The sequence below is a fragment of the Agelaius tricolor genome, unplaced genomic scaffold (genome assembly GCF_023055355.1).
Source record: "Agelaius tricolor isolate 1412-34295 unplaced genomic scaffold, bAgeTri1.0.p SCAF_90, whole genome shotgun sequence".
NCBI classification, from domain to species: domain Eukaryota; kingdom Metazoa; phylum Chordata; class Aves; order Passeriformes; family Icteridae; genus Agelaius; species Agelaius tricolor.
In genome coordinates, this window is record NW_027269350.1 from 72,578 (window position 1) to 84,968 (window position 12,391).

The following is a 12,391-nucleotide window of genomic DNA, read 5'->3' on the forward strand; positions in this document are numbered from 1 at the left end:
GCCAACCCAGTAACGCCCCAAACCGCTCAGTGGGCGTGGCCATACCATTCCCCTATAAGGGCACCAGGGGCGTGGCTCCCCCCTCAGGCCGCGCAGCCAATCAGATCCCTGGGGCCGCTCCACCGCCCCCCTAGCAGCCAATCAGCGCTCGGCACGGCGCTAGGCCACGCCCCCAGGGAAGATGGCGGCGCTGCGGGCGCTGCGGTGGCGGCGGCGGCTCCTGGGGCTCGTCCCGAGGCGGCTCCTGGGGACCGTGAGTGGGGACAGGGGGGACAGAGAGGGGACATTGGGGGGGGACATTGGGGGGTGACACTGAGGGGACAGGGAGGGGACACAGAGGGGACACTTGGGGACATTGGGGGGGACAAAGAGGGGACATTGGGGGGCACTGGGGGGTGACACTGAGGGGACAGGGAGGGGACAGGGAGGGGGGACAGAGGGGACACTTGGGGACATTGGGGGGGGACATTGGGGGTGACACTGAGGGGACAGGGAGGGGACACAGAGGGGACACTTGGGGACATTGGGGGGGACAAAGAGGGGACATTGGGGGGGACATTGGGGGTGACACTGAGGGGACAGGGAGGGGACACAGAGGGGACACTTGGGGACTTTGGGGGGACAGAGAGGGGACATTGGGGGGGACATTGGGGGTGACACTGAGGGGACAGGGAGGGGACACAGAGGGGACACTTGGGGACATTGGGGGGGACAAAGAGGGGACATTGGGGGTGGCACTGGGGGGTGACACTGAGGGGACAGGGAGGGGACAGGGAGGGGGGACAGAGGGGACACTTGGGGACATAGGGGGGGACAGAGAGGGGACATTGGGGGACACTGGGGGGTGACACTGAGGGGACAGGGAGGGGACAGGGAGGGGGGACACAGAGGGGACACTTGGGGACATAGGGGGGGACAGAGAGGGGAGACAGGCAGGGCACCCAGGAGTCCCCATGTCCCTGTTGTCCCTGATGCCACCCCAGTCCCCAGGGCCACCCATGTCCCCCGTGCCACCTGTGCTGTCCCTGCTGTCCCCATGTCCACGTGTCCCCGGTGCCACCCCTGCTGTCCCAGTGTCCCCAGTGCCACCCCAGTGCCACTCTGATGCCACCCCCATTGTCCCCAGGGCTCCCCCGAGGAGCGGCCGCAGTTCCCGGTGTCCCCCATGTCCCTGATGCCACCCTGATGCCACCCAATGTCCCCAGGGCTCCCCCGAGGAGCGGCCGCAGTTCCCAGTGTCCCCAATGTCCCCAATGTCCCCAGTGCCACCCCAGTGTCCCCACTGTCCCCTCGTGTCCCCAGTGTCCCCATTGTCCCCATTGTCCCCAATGTCCCCAGTGCCACCCCAGTGTCCCCATTGTCCCCAGGGCTCCCCCGAGGAGCGGCCGCAGTTCCCCGGAGCCTCGGCCGAGTTCGCCGAACGCCTCGAGTTCATCCAGCCCCAGGTGCTGGCTGGGATCCCGGTGTACCGGGTGATGGACAGGCAGGGACAGGTGATCCGGGACAGCGAGGACCCCCAGGTGAGACAGGTGACACACCTGGGACAGGTGACACACACCTGAGATACACCTGGGACAGGTAACACACACCTGGGACAGGTGACACACACCTGGGACAGGTGAGGTGACACACCTGAGATACACCTGGGACAGGTAACACACACCTGGGACAGGTGACACAGCCGGGATCCCGGTGTACCGGGTGATGGACAGGCAGGGACAGGTGATCCGGGACAGTGAGGACCCCCAGGTAACACACCTGGGACAGGTGACACACACCTGGGACAGGTGACACTCCTGAGAAACACCTGGGACAGGTGACACACCTGGGACAGGTGACGCATGGGACAGATGTCCCACCTGCCCAGGTGTCCCTCACCTGTCGCACCTGTCCCGCAGCTGCCCAAGGAGAAGGTGCTGAAGCTCTACAAGACGATGACGCTGCTCAACACCATGGACAGGATCCTGTACGAGTCCCAGCGACAGGTGAGCCTCACCTGGGGGGGCGGAGCCTATCTGGAGCGGTGGAGCTCACCTGGAGCGGTGGAGCTCACCTGGAGCGGTGGAGTTCACCTGGGGCAGAGCTCACCTAGGGGCGGAGCTCACCTGGAGGGGTGGAGCTCACCTGGGGCAGAGCTCACCTAGGGGCGGAGCTCACCTGGGGGGGCTGAGCTCATCTGGAGCGGTGGAGCTCACCTGGAGGGGTGGAGCTCACCTGGGGGGGTTGAGCTCACCTGTGCCCACCTGGGCTCACCTGGGGGCTCACCTGGGGTTTCCCTGGGGGAATCACCTGTGTCCCACCTGTGTCCCACCTGTGTCTCACGTGTGTCCCACCTGTGTCTCACCTGTGTCTCACCTGTGTCTCACCTGTGTCCCACCTGTGTCCCACCTGTGTCCCACCTGCGCAGGGCCGGATCTCGTTCTACATGACCAACTACGGCGAGGAGGGGACGCACGTGGGCAGCGCCGCCGCCCTGGACGATGCCGACCTGGTGTTCGGGCAGTACCGCGAGGCAGGTGAGGCCCAGGTGTGCCAGGTGAGGCTGTACCTGCGCCCCCAGGTGTGCTGCTGTACCGGGGGTACCCCCTGGAGCTGTTCAGGGTTAGAACAGGTGACACAGGCGTTACCCAGGTGTGACACAGGCATTACCCAGGTGTGACAGGTGTTACCCAGGTGTGACACAGACGTTACCCAGGTGTGTCTCAGGTGTGACTCAGGTGAGGCTGTACCTGTGTCCCCAGGTGTGCTGCTGTACCACGGGTACCCCTGGAGCTGTTCAGGGTTAGAACAGGTGACACAGGCGTTACCCAGGTGTGACACAGGTGTGACTCAGGTGTGACACAGGTGACTCAGGTGAGGCTGTACCTGTGTCCCCAGGTGTGCTGCTGTACCAGGGATACCCCTGGAACTGTTCAGGGTGCCCTGGGGAGGGGTTCCATGGTGACAGAGGTGACACAGGTGTGACAGGTGTGACACAGGCGTTACCCAGGTGTGTCTCAGGTGAGGCTGTACCTGCATCCCCAGGTGTGCTGCTGTACCGCGGGTACCCCTGGAGCTGGTCAGGGTTAGAACAGGTGACACAGGTGTGACACAGGTGTAACCCAGGTGTCACAGGTGTGTCTCAGGTGTGACTCAGGTGAGGCTGTACCTGTGCCCCAGGTGTGCTGCTGTACCGCGGGTACCCCCTGGAGCTGTTCATGGCCCAGTGCTACGGCAACGCGCGCGACCCCGGCAAGGGCCGCCAGATGCCCGTGCACTACGGCTGCCCCGAGCGCCATTTTGTCACCATCTCCTCCCCGCTGGCCACGCAGATCCCACAAGGTGACGCGCCTGACCTCAAACTCGCCCTTTTTAACCCAAATCTTCCGCTCTTTCCCCACCCCTTTTTTTTCCCTTTTCCCCCCTCCCCCAGAATTTTCGCTTTTTTTTTACTCAAATTCCTCCCCCTTTTCCGCCCCCCCATTTTCCCCCAAACTTCCCATTTTTTCCTCGAAAATTCCTCTCCTTTTTTTCCTCCGTTTTTTACCTCAAAATTTCCCCCTTTTCCCCCCCCTTTTTTTCACCAAATTTCCCCTTTTCTCCCCCAATTCCTGGCCTTTTTTCCCCAACCTAAAATCTTCTCATTTTTCCCCCAGATCCTCCCATCTCTCCCAACCTAAAATATTCTCATTTTTCCCCCAGATCCTCCCATCTCTCCCAACCTGAAATTTTCTTTTTTTTCCCCCCAAATCCCCCCATTCCTCCCACCCTAAAATCTTCTCATTTTTCCCCCAAATCCGCCATCCAACCCAACCTAAAATTTTCTCATTTTTTCCCCCAAATCCCCCTTTTTTCCCCAAATCCTCCCATCCCTCCCAACCCAAAATTTTCTCATTTTTTTCCAGAAACCCCCCTCTTATCCTCCAGATCCTCCCATCCAACCCACCCTAAAATCTTCTCATTTTTCCCCCAAAATCCCCATTTTTTCCCCCAAATCCTCCCACCCCAAACCCTTCTCACCATTGTTTTTTCCCGAAATCCCGCGTTTTTCCCCCAGCCGTGGGCGCGGCCTACGCCATCAAGCGCGCCGACGCCAGCCGGGCCGTGGTTTGCTACTTCGGGGAGGGCGCGGCCAGCGAGGGCGACGCCCACGCCGGCTTCAACTTCGCCGCCACCCTCGAGTGCCCCATCGTCTTCTTCTGCCGCAACAACGGCTACGCCATCTCCACGCCCACCTCCGAGCAGTACCGCGGCGATGGGATCGGTAGGGAACCCAAAAATCCCGAAATTTGGGGCATTCTGGGCTGTTTTGGGGTGTTTCTGTGGTTTTGGGGGGTTTTGGTTGGCCCCATCGTCTTCTTCTGCCGCGACAACGGCTGCGCCATCTCCATGCCAACCTCCAAGTAGTATGGCAGGGATGGAATTGGTGGGGAACCCAAAAATCCCGAAATTTGGGGTGTTTTGGGGAGATTTGGGGTGTTTTTGTGGTTTTGGGGTGTTTTGGGGGGTTTTGGTTGGCCCCATCGTCTTCTTCTGCCGCAACAACGGCTACGCCATCTCCACGCCCACCTCCGAGCAGTACCGCGGCGATGGGATTGGTAGGAAACCCAAAAATCCCGAAATTTGGGGCATTCTGGGGAGATTTGGGGTCGTTTTGGGTGTTTTGGGGCATTTTGAGGGGTTTTTGGGACAGGAGATTCCTGGGAATTTGGGAAAAAAATCCCCAGGATTTTTGGGGGGAAATATCTGAGGATTTTGGGCAGGAGATTTCTGGGAATTTAGGACACCAATTTTGGGATTTTAGGACACCAATTTTGGGATTTTGAGACACAAATCCCCGGGATTTTTGGGACACCAAGTTTGGGATTTTGTGACGCCAATTTTGGGATTTTAGGGCACCAATTTTGGGATTTTTGAGGCACAAATGCCCCGAATTCTGGGACTTTGGGACACAAATCCCGGGGATTTTTGGGACACAAGTTTGGGGATTTTGGGACACCAGTTTTGGGATTTGATTTTGAGACACAAATCCCTGGGATTTTGGGACACCAATTTTGGGGATTTTGGAACACAGATTTGGGGATTTTGAGACACAAATCCCTGGGATTTTTGGGACACCAATTTTGGGATTTTGGGACACAAATCCCCGGGATTTGTTTGGGATTTTGGGAAAGCAATCCCTGGGACTTTGTGACACCAATTTTTGGGATTTTGTGACGCCAATTTTGGGATTTTGTGACGCCAATTTTGGGATTTTAGGACACCAATTTTGGGATTTTAGGACACCAATTTTGGGATTTTGAGACACAAATGCCCCGAGTTTTGTGACACCAATTTTGGGATTTTGAGACACAAATGCCCGGGATTTTTGGGACACCAAGTTTGGGGATTTTGTGACGCCAATTTTGGGACACCAATTTTGGGATTTGTGATGCCAATTTTGGGATTTTGGTACGCCAATTTTGGGATTTTGAGCTTCCAGCAAGGAGGGAAACCCCAAATCCCAGAGTTTTTTGGCATTTTCCCCCCAAACCCCAGCGTTTTCCCCCCTCTCTCACTGCGGACACAAACCCCCCCAAATCTGGAGTTTTTTCCCCCAAACCCTGACCCGTTTATCCCCCGCCAGCCGCTCGGGGTCCCGGCTATGGGCTGCTCTCCATCCGCGTCGACGGCAACGACGTTTTCGCCGTCTACAACGCCACGCGCGAGGCCCGGCGGCGCGCGGTGGCCGAGAACCAGCCCTTCCTCATCGAGGCCATGACCTACAGGTGGGGAAACAGAGATTTACCCCCCCCAAAAAAAAAAAGGAAAAAAAAATTAATCAGCTTTTTTTCCCCCCAAAAAATCCGATTTTTTATCCAAAAAAATCCGATTTTTTAACTAAAAAAATCCGATTTTTTTCCCCCAAAAAATCCGATTTTCCCCCCAAAAAATCAGCTTTTTTTCCCCCCCAAAAAAATCTGATTTTTTTTATCCGAAGAAATGCAATTTTTTATCCAAAAAAATCCGATTTTTTATCCAAAGAAATCAGGTTTTTTTGTCCAAAAAAATCCGATTTTTTATCCAAAAAAAATCCGATTTTTTAACTAAAAAAATCCGAATTTTTGTCCAAAAAAATCCGATTTTTTGTCCAAAAGAAATCTGATTTTTTTATCCAAAGAAATCCGATTTTTTATCCAAAAAAAATCCGATTTTTTAACTAAAAAAATCCGATTTTTTGTCCAAAAAAATACGATTTTTTGTCCAAAAGAAATCTGATTTTTTTATCCAAAAAAAATCAGATTTTTTATCCAAAGAAATCCGATTTTTTATCCAAAAAAATCCGATTTTTTGTCCAAAAGAAATCTGATTTTTTTATCCAAAAAAAATCAGATTTTTTATCCAAATAAATCTGATTTTTTTATTAAAAAAATCCGATTTTTTATCAAAAAAAATCCGATTTTTTATCCAAAAAAATCCGCTTTTTTTTCCCAAAAAATTCACTTTTTTTTTCCAAAAAAATTCACTTTTTTTTTAAAAAAAATCTGATTTTTTTCCCAAAATCGCCGTTTTTTCCCCCAGAATCGGGCACCACAGCACGAGTGACGACAGCTCCACATAGCGCTTGAATTTTCCCCATTCCTGATGGATTTTTCCCATTTTTTCCCCCCATTTCCCATGGAATTTTTCCCGGATCTTTTCCCCCATTTCCCCACGGATTTTCCCCCGGATTTTTTTCCCAAAATCGCCGTTTTTTCCCCAGAATCGGCCACCACAGCACGAGTGACAACAACTCCATGTACAGCTCGGATTTCCCCCTGTATTTCCCATTAATTTTTCCCCGTTTCTTCCCAAAATCTCAGAGTTTTTCCCCATTTCCCCATGGATTTTCCCCCGGATTTTTTTCCCAAAATCGCCGTTTTTTACCCCAGAATTGGCCACCACAGCACGAGCAACAACAACTCCCCATGTGACTGAGATTTCCCCTGTATTTCCCATTAATTTTTCCCCGTTTTTCCCCCGTTTTTTCCCCAAATCTCGGAGTTTTTTCCCCCATTTCCCCATGGATTTTTTTCCGTTTTTTTTTCCCAAAATCGCCGTTTTTTCCCCCAGAATTGGCCACCACAGCACGAGTGACAACAACTCCATGTACAGCTCGGATTTCCCCCTGTATTTCCCTTTAATTTTTCCCCTTTTTTTCCCCCAAATCTTGGAGTTTTTCCCCCATTTCCCCACGGATTTTTCCCCGGATTTTTTTCCCAAAATCGCCGTTTTTTCCCCCAGAATCGGCCACCACAGCACAAGCAACAACTCCCCATAGCACTGAGATTTCCCCTGTATTTCCCATTAATTTTTCCCCATTTTTCCCCCGTTTTTTCCCCAAATCTCGGAGGTTTTTCCCCATTTCCCCACGGATTTTTCCCCTGATTTTTTTCCCAAAATCGCCATTTTTTCCCCCAGAATCGGCCACCACAGCACGAGTGACAACAACTCCATGTACAGCTTGGATTTCCCCCTGTATTTCCCATTAATTTTCCCCCAAATATCAGAGTTTTTTCCCCATTTCCCCACGGATTTTTCCCCGGATTTTTTTCCCAAAATCGCCGTTTTTTTCCCCCCAGAATTGGCCACCACAGCACGAGCAACAACCCCCCATGTGACTGAGATTTTCCCCCTGTATTTCCCATTAATTTTTCCCCGTTTCTTCCCAAAATCTCAGAGTTTTTCCCCCATTTCCCCACGGATTTTTTTCCGGATTTTTTTCCCAAAATCGCCGTTTTTTCCCCCAGAATCGGCCACCACAGCACAAGCAACAACTCCCCATAGCACTGAGATTTTCCCCTGTATTTCCCATTAATTTTTCCCCATTTTTCCCCCGTTTTTTCCCCAAATCTCGGAGGTTTTTCCCCATTTCCCCACGGATTTTTCCCCGGATTTTTTTTCCCAAAATCGCCATTTTTTACCCCAGAATCGGCCACCACAGCACGAGTGACAACAACTCCATGTACAGCTCGGATTTTCCCCCTCTATTTCCCATTAATTTTTCCCCGTTTCTTCCCAAAATCTCAGAGATTTTCCCCCATTTCCCCACAGATTTTTTCCCGGATTTTTTTCCCAAAATCGCCGGTTTTTACCCCAGAATCGGCCACCACAGCACAAGCAACAACTCCCCATAGCACTGAGATTTTCCCCTGTATTTCCCATTAATTTTTCCCCGTTTTTCCCCCGTTTTTTCCCCAAATCTCGGAGTTTTTTCCCCCATTTCCCCACGGATTTTTCCCCGGATTTTTTTCCCAAAATCGCCGTTTTTTACCCCAGAATTGGCCACCACAGCACAAGCAACAACCCCCCATGTGACTGAGATTTTCCCCCTGTATTTCCCATTAATTTTTCCCCGTTTCTTCCCAAAATCTCAGAGTTTTTCCCCCATTTCCCCACGGATTTTTTTCCGGATTTTTTTCCCAAAATCGCCGTTTTTTCCCCCAGAATCGGCCACCACAGCACAAGCAACAACTCCCCATAGCACTGAGATTTTCCCCTGTATTTCCCATTAATTTTTCCCCATTTTTCCCCCGTTTTTTCCCCAAATCTCGGAGTTTTTTCCCCCATTTCCCCATGGATTTTTTTCCGTTTTTTTTTTCCCAAAATCGCCGTTTTTTCCCCCAGAATCGGGCACCACAGCACGAGCGACGACAGCTCCGCGTACCGCTCGGTGGACGAGGTGAATTACTGGGACAAGCAGGACCACCCCATCTCCCGCCTGCGCCACTACCTGGGCCACCGGGGCTGGTGGGACGAGCAGCAGGAGCGCGACTGGAGGAAGAGCTCACGCAAAATGGTGTGAAAAATGGAGATTTTGGGAAAAAATGGGGAAAAAATTGGGATTTTGGGGAAAAAAATGGGGTTTTTTGGGAAAAAATTGGGGTTTTTAAGGGGGGTTTGGGGTGAGTACCTGGGGCTGGTGGGATGAGCAGGAGTGGGAGTGGAGGAAGAGCTCACGGAAAATGGTGTGAAAAATCGGGATTTTGGGAAAAAAATTGGGATTTTGGGGAAAAAAATTGGGATTTTGGGAAAAAAAATGGGGTTTTTTGGGTAAAAATTCGGGATTTTGGGGGGTTTGGAGTGGGTACCTGGGGCATCGGGGCTGGTGGGACGAGCAGCAGGAGCGAGAGTGGAGGAAGAGCTCACGCAAAATGGTGTGAAAAATGGAGATTTTGGGAAAAAATGGGGAAAAAATTGGGATTTTTGGGAAAAAAATGGGAAAAAAATGGGAAAAAAATGGGGTTTTTTGGGGGGTTTGGGGTGAGTACCTGGGGCTGGTGGGATGAGCAGGAGTGGGAGTGGAGGAAGAGCTCACGGAAAATGGTGTGAAAAATCGGGATTTTGGGAAAAAAATGGGGAAAAAATTGGGATTTTGGGGAAAAATTGGGATTTTTGGGGAAAAAATGGGAAAAAAAATGGGATTTTTTGGGGGGTTTGGGGTCAGTACCTGGGCACCGGGGCTGGTGGGATGAGCAGGAGTGGGACTGGAGGAAGAGCTCCAGAAAAATGGTGTGAAAAATTGGGATTTTGGGAAAAAATGGGAATTTTGGGGAAAAAAATGGGGTTTTTGGGAAAAAAATGGGGTTTTTAAGGGGTTTGGGGTCAGTACCTGGGGTACCGGGGCTGGTGGGATGAGCAGGAGCGGGAGTGGAGGAAGAGTTCACGAAAAATGGTGTGAAAAATTGGGATTTTGGGAAAAAATGGGGAAAAATTGGGATTTTTTGGGAAAAAAATTGGGATTTTTTGGGGAAAAAATGGGAAAAAATTGGGATTTGGGGGGGTTTGGGGTGAGTACCTGGGGCACTGGGGCTGGTGGGATGAGCAGGAGTGGGACTGGAGGAAGAGCTCCAGAAAAATGGTCTGAAAAATTGGGATTTTGGGAAAAAAATTGGGATTTTGGGGAAAGAATGGGAAAAAAATGGAATTTTGGGGAAAAAAATGGGGTTTTTTGGGAAAAAAATGGGGTTTTTAAGGGGTTTGGGGTCGGTACCTGGGGCACCGGGGCTGGTGGGATGAGCAGGAGTGGGACTGGAGGAAGAGCTCATGGAAAATGGTGTGAAAAATTGGGATTTTGGGAAAAAATGGGGAAAAATTGGGATTTTTGGGAAAAAAATGGGAAAAAATTGGGATTTTGGGGAAAAAAAAATGGGATTTTGGGGGTTTTTGGAGTGGGAAATACTCAGGATTTTGGGGCTTTTTTGGTGGGGAAAAAAATTGGGGTTTGTGGTGGGAAAAAAATTGGGATTTTGGGAAAAAAATCTGAATTTTGGGGGGGGAAAAAATCGGGATTTGGGGTGGGAAATGATCAGAATCTCGGGGATTTTGGGGTTGGAAAAATTCGGGATTTGGGGGCTTTTGGGTGGGAAATCCTGGAGTTCGGGCTGGGGAAAAAATCCACGATTCGGACGAAAAAACTGCGAATTTGGGCTGGAAAATTGGGAATTTGGGCTGGAAAATTGGGGTTTTTTGCTGGAAAATGGGGGAATTTGGGCTGGAAAATTGGGAATTTGGGCTGGAAAATCGGGGATTTTTGCTGGAAAATCGGGGGTTTGGGCTGGAAATCGGGGATTTGGGTGGAAAATCGGGAATTTGGGCTGAAAAATCTGGGATTTGGGCTGGAAGATCGGGGATTTTTGCTGGAAAATCGGGGATTGGGGCTGGAAAATCGGGGGAGTTTTGGCTGGAAAATCGGGAATTTTTGCTGGAAAATGGGGATTTTTTTCTTCAAAATCGGGATTTTGGGCTGGAAAATCGGGGATTTGGGCTGGAAAATCGGGGAATTTTGGCTGGAAAATGAGGAATTTTGCTGGAAAATCGGGGGTTTTGGCTGGGAAATCGGGGATTTGGGCTGGAAAATCGGGGGAAATTTTGCTGGAAAATCGGGGATTTTTCCTGGAAAATGGGGGGTTTTTTGCTGGAAAACGGGGATTTTTTTTCTTCAAAATTGTGATTTTTGCTGGAAAATCCGGAATTTTGGCTGGAAAATCCGGAATTTGGGTTGGAAATATTCGGGAATTTGGGCTGGAAAATGGGGAGGTTTTGCTGGGAAATCGGGGGAATTTGGGCTGGAAAATCGGGGATTTGGGCTGGAAAATGGGGATTTTGGCTGGAAAATGGGGATTTTTTCTTCAAAATCGGGGTTTTTTGCTGGAAAATCGGGGATTTGGGCTGGAAAATCGGGGTTTTTTTTGCTGGAAAACGGGGATTTTTTTTCTTCAAAATCGGGATTTTTGCTGGAAAATCGGGGATTTGGGCTGAAAAATCGGGATTTTTGCTGGAAAATCGGGGATTTGGGCTGAAAAATCGGGTTTTTTGCTGGAAAATCGGGATTTTTGCTGGAAAATCGGGGAATTTTGCTGGAAAAAGGGGATTTTTTTCTTCAAAATCAGGATTTTTGCTGGAAAATCGGGGTTTTTTGCTGGAAAATGGGATTTTTTTGCCGGAAACCGGGGCTTTTCGGGGTTGAAAGCCGCGGTCGGTGCCGCAGGTGCTGGAGGCGTTCGAGCAGGCGGAGCGGGAGCCGAAGCCGCCCCCGCGCCTCCTTTTCTCCGACGTTTACCTGGAAATGCCCCCGAGGCTGCGGCGGCAGCGCCAGGAGCTGCAGCGGCACCTGGAGACCTACGGGGAGCACTACCCGCTCCAGCAGTTCCAGAAATAACGGGAAAAAACCGGGATTTTGGGGGAAAAAACGGGGATTTTGGGAAAAAAAATGGGAATTTTGGGGAAAAAAACAAACAAAAAACCAAAAAAACCCCAGGAAATTTCGCAATTCTGCCCCCAAAACTCACCTGGAGACCTACGGGGAGCGCTGCCCGCTGCAGCAGTTCCAGAAATAACGGGAAAACCCGGAATTTTGGGGAAAAAACCGGGAATTTTGGGAAAAAACCCGGGAATTTTGGGGAAAAAAACCACAAAAAAACCCCAAAAAACGAACCAGGAATTGTGGGAAAATGCTGAGATTTCGCAATTCTGCCCCAAAATCTGACCCCCAAAACTCAGCTGGAAACCTACGGGGAGCACTACCCGCTGCAGCAGTTCCAGAAATAACCGGGAAAAACCGGGGATTTGGGGGAAAAAAATGGGAATTTTGGGAAAAAAATGGGAATTTTGGGAAAAAAACCGGGAATTCTGGGGAAAAATGACGAGATTTCGCAATTCTGCCCCCAAAACTCAGCTGGAAACCCCCGGGGAGCACTGCCCGCTGCAGCAGTTCCAGAAATAACGGGAAAAACCGGAATTTTGGGGAAAAAATGGGAATTTTGGGGAAAAAACCGGGAATTTTGGGGAAAAAAACCACAAAAAAACCCCAAAAAACAAACCAGGAATTGTGGGAAAATGCCGAGATTTCACAATTCTGCCCCAAAATCTGACCCCAGATCCCACCTGGAGA

At 50.9% G+C, this 12,391-nt stretch overlaps 1 protein-coding gene and 1 long non-coding RNA gene across 5 annotated transcripts; one reads left to right on the top strand and one right to left on the bottom strand.

Moving 5' to 3' along the window:
* Positions 1-117: 117 nt before the first annotated feature.
* Positions 118-12,274, top strand: BCKDHA (branched chain keto acid dehydrogenase E1 subunit alpha). Of its 4 annotated transcripts, XM_071418722.1 has the most exons (10): positions 118-253; positions 1,368-1,520; positions 1,899-1,985; positions 2,408-2,516; positions 3,160-3,321; positions 4,037-4,243; positions 5,606-5,747; positions 8,626-8,797; positions 11,489-11,619; positions 12,009-12,274. In XM_071418722.1, the coding sequence occupies exons 1-10, from the start codon at positions 182-184 to the stop codon at positions 12,046-12,048; spliced, it is 1,275 nt and encodes a 424-aa protein (XP_071274823.1). In that variant the 5' UTR covers positions 118-181; the 3' UTR covers positions 12,049-12,274. The 4 variants fall into 4 exon arrangements, with proteins under 4 accessions (XP_071274823.1, XP_071274826.1, XP_071274824.1 ...); XM_071418725.1 differs by lacking the exon at positions 3,160-3,321; XM_071418723.1 differs by lacking the exon at positions 12,009-12,274 and having other exon boundaries at positions 11,489-11,660.
* LOC139585781 (uncharacterized) lies at positions 11,531-12,129 on the bottom strand. Its single transcript, XR_011677302.1, has 2 exons — positions 12,009-12,129; positions 11,531-11,797 (listed from the first exon to the last, which is right to left on the bottom strand). It is a non-coding gene; the product is annotated as an uncharacterized lncRNA (long non-coding RNA).
* Positions 12,275-12,391: the final 117 nt, after the last annotated feature.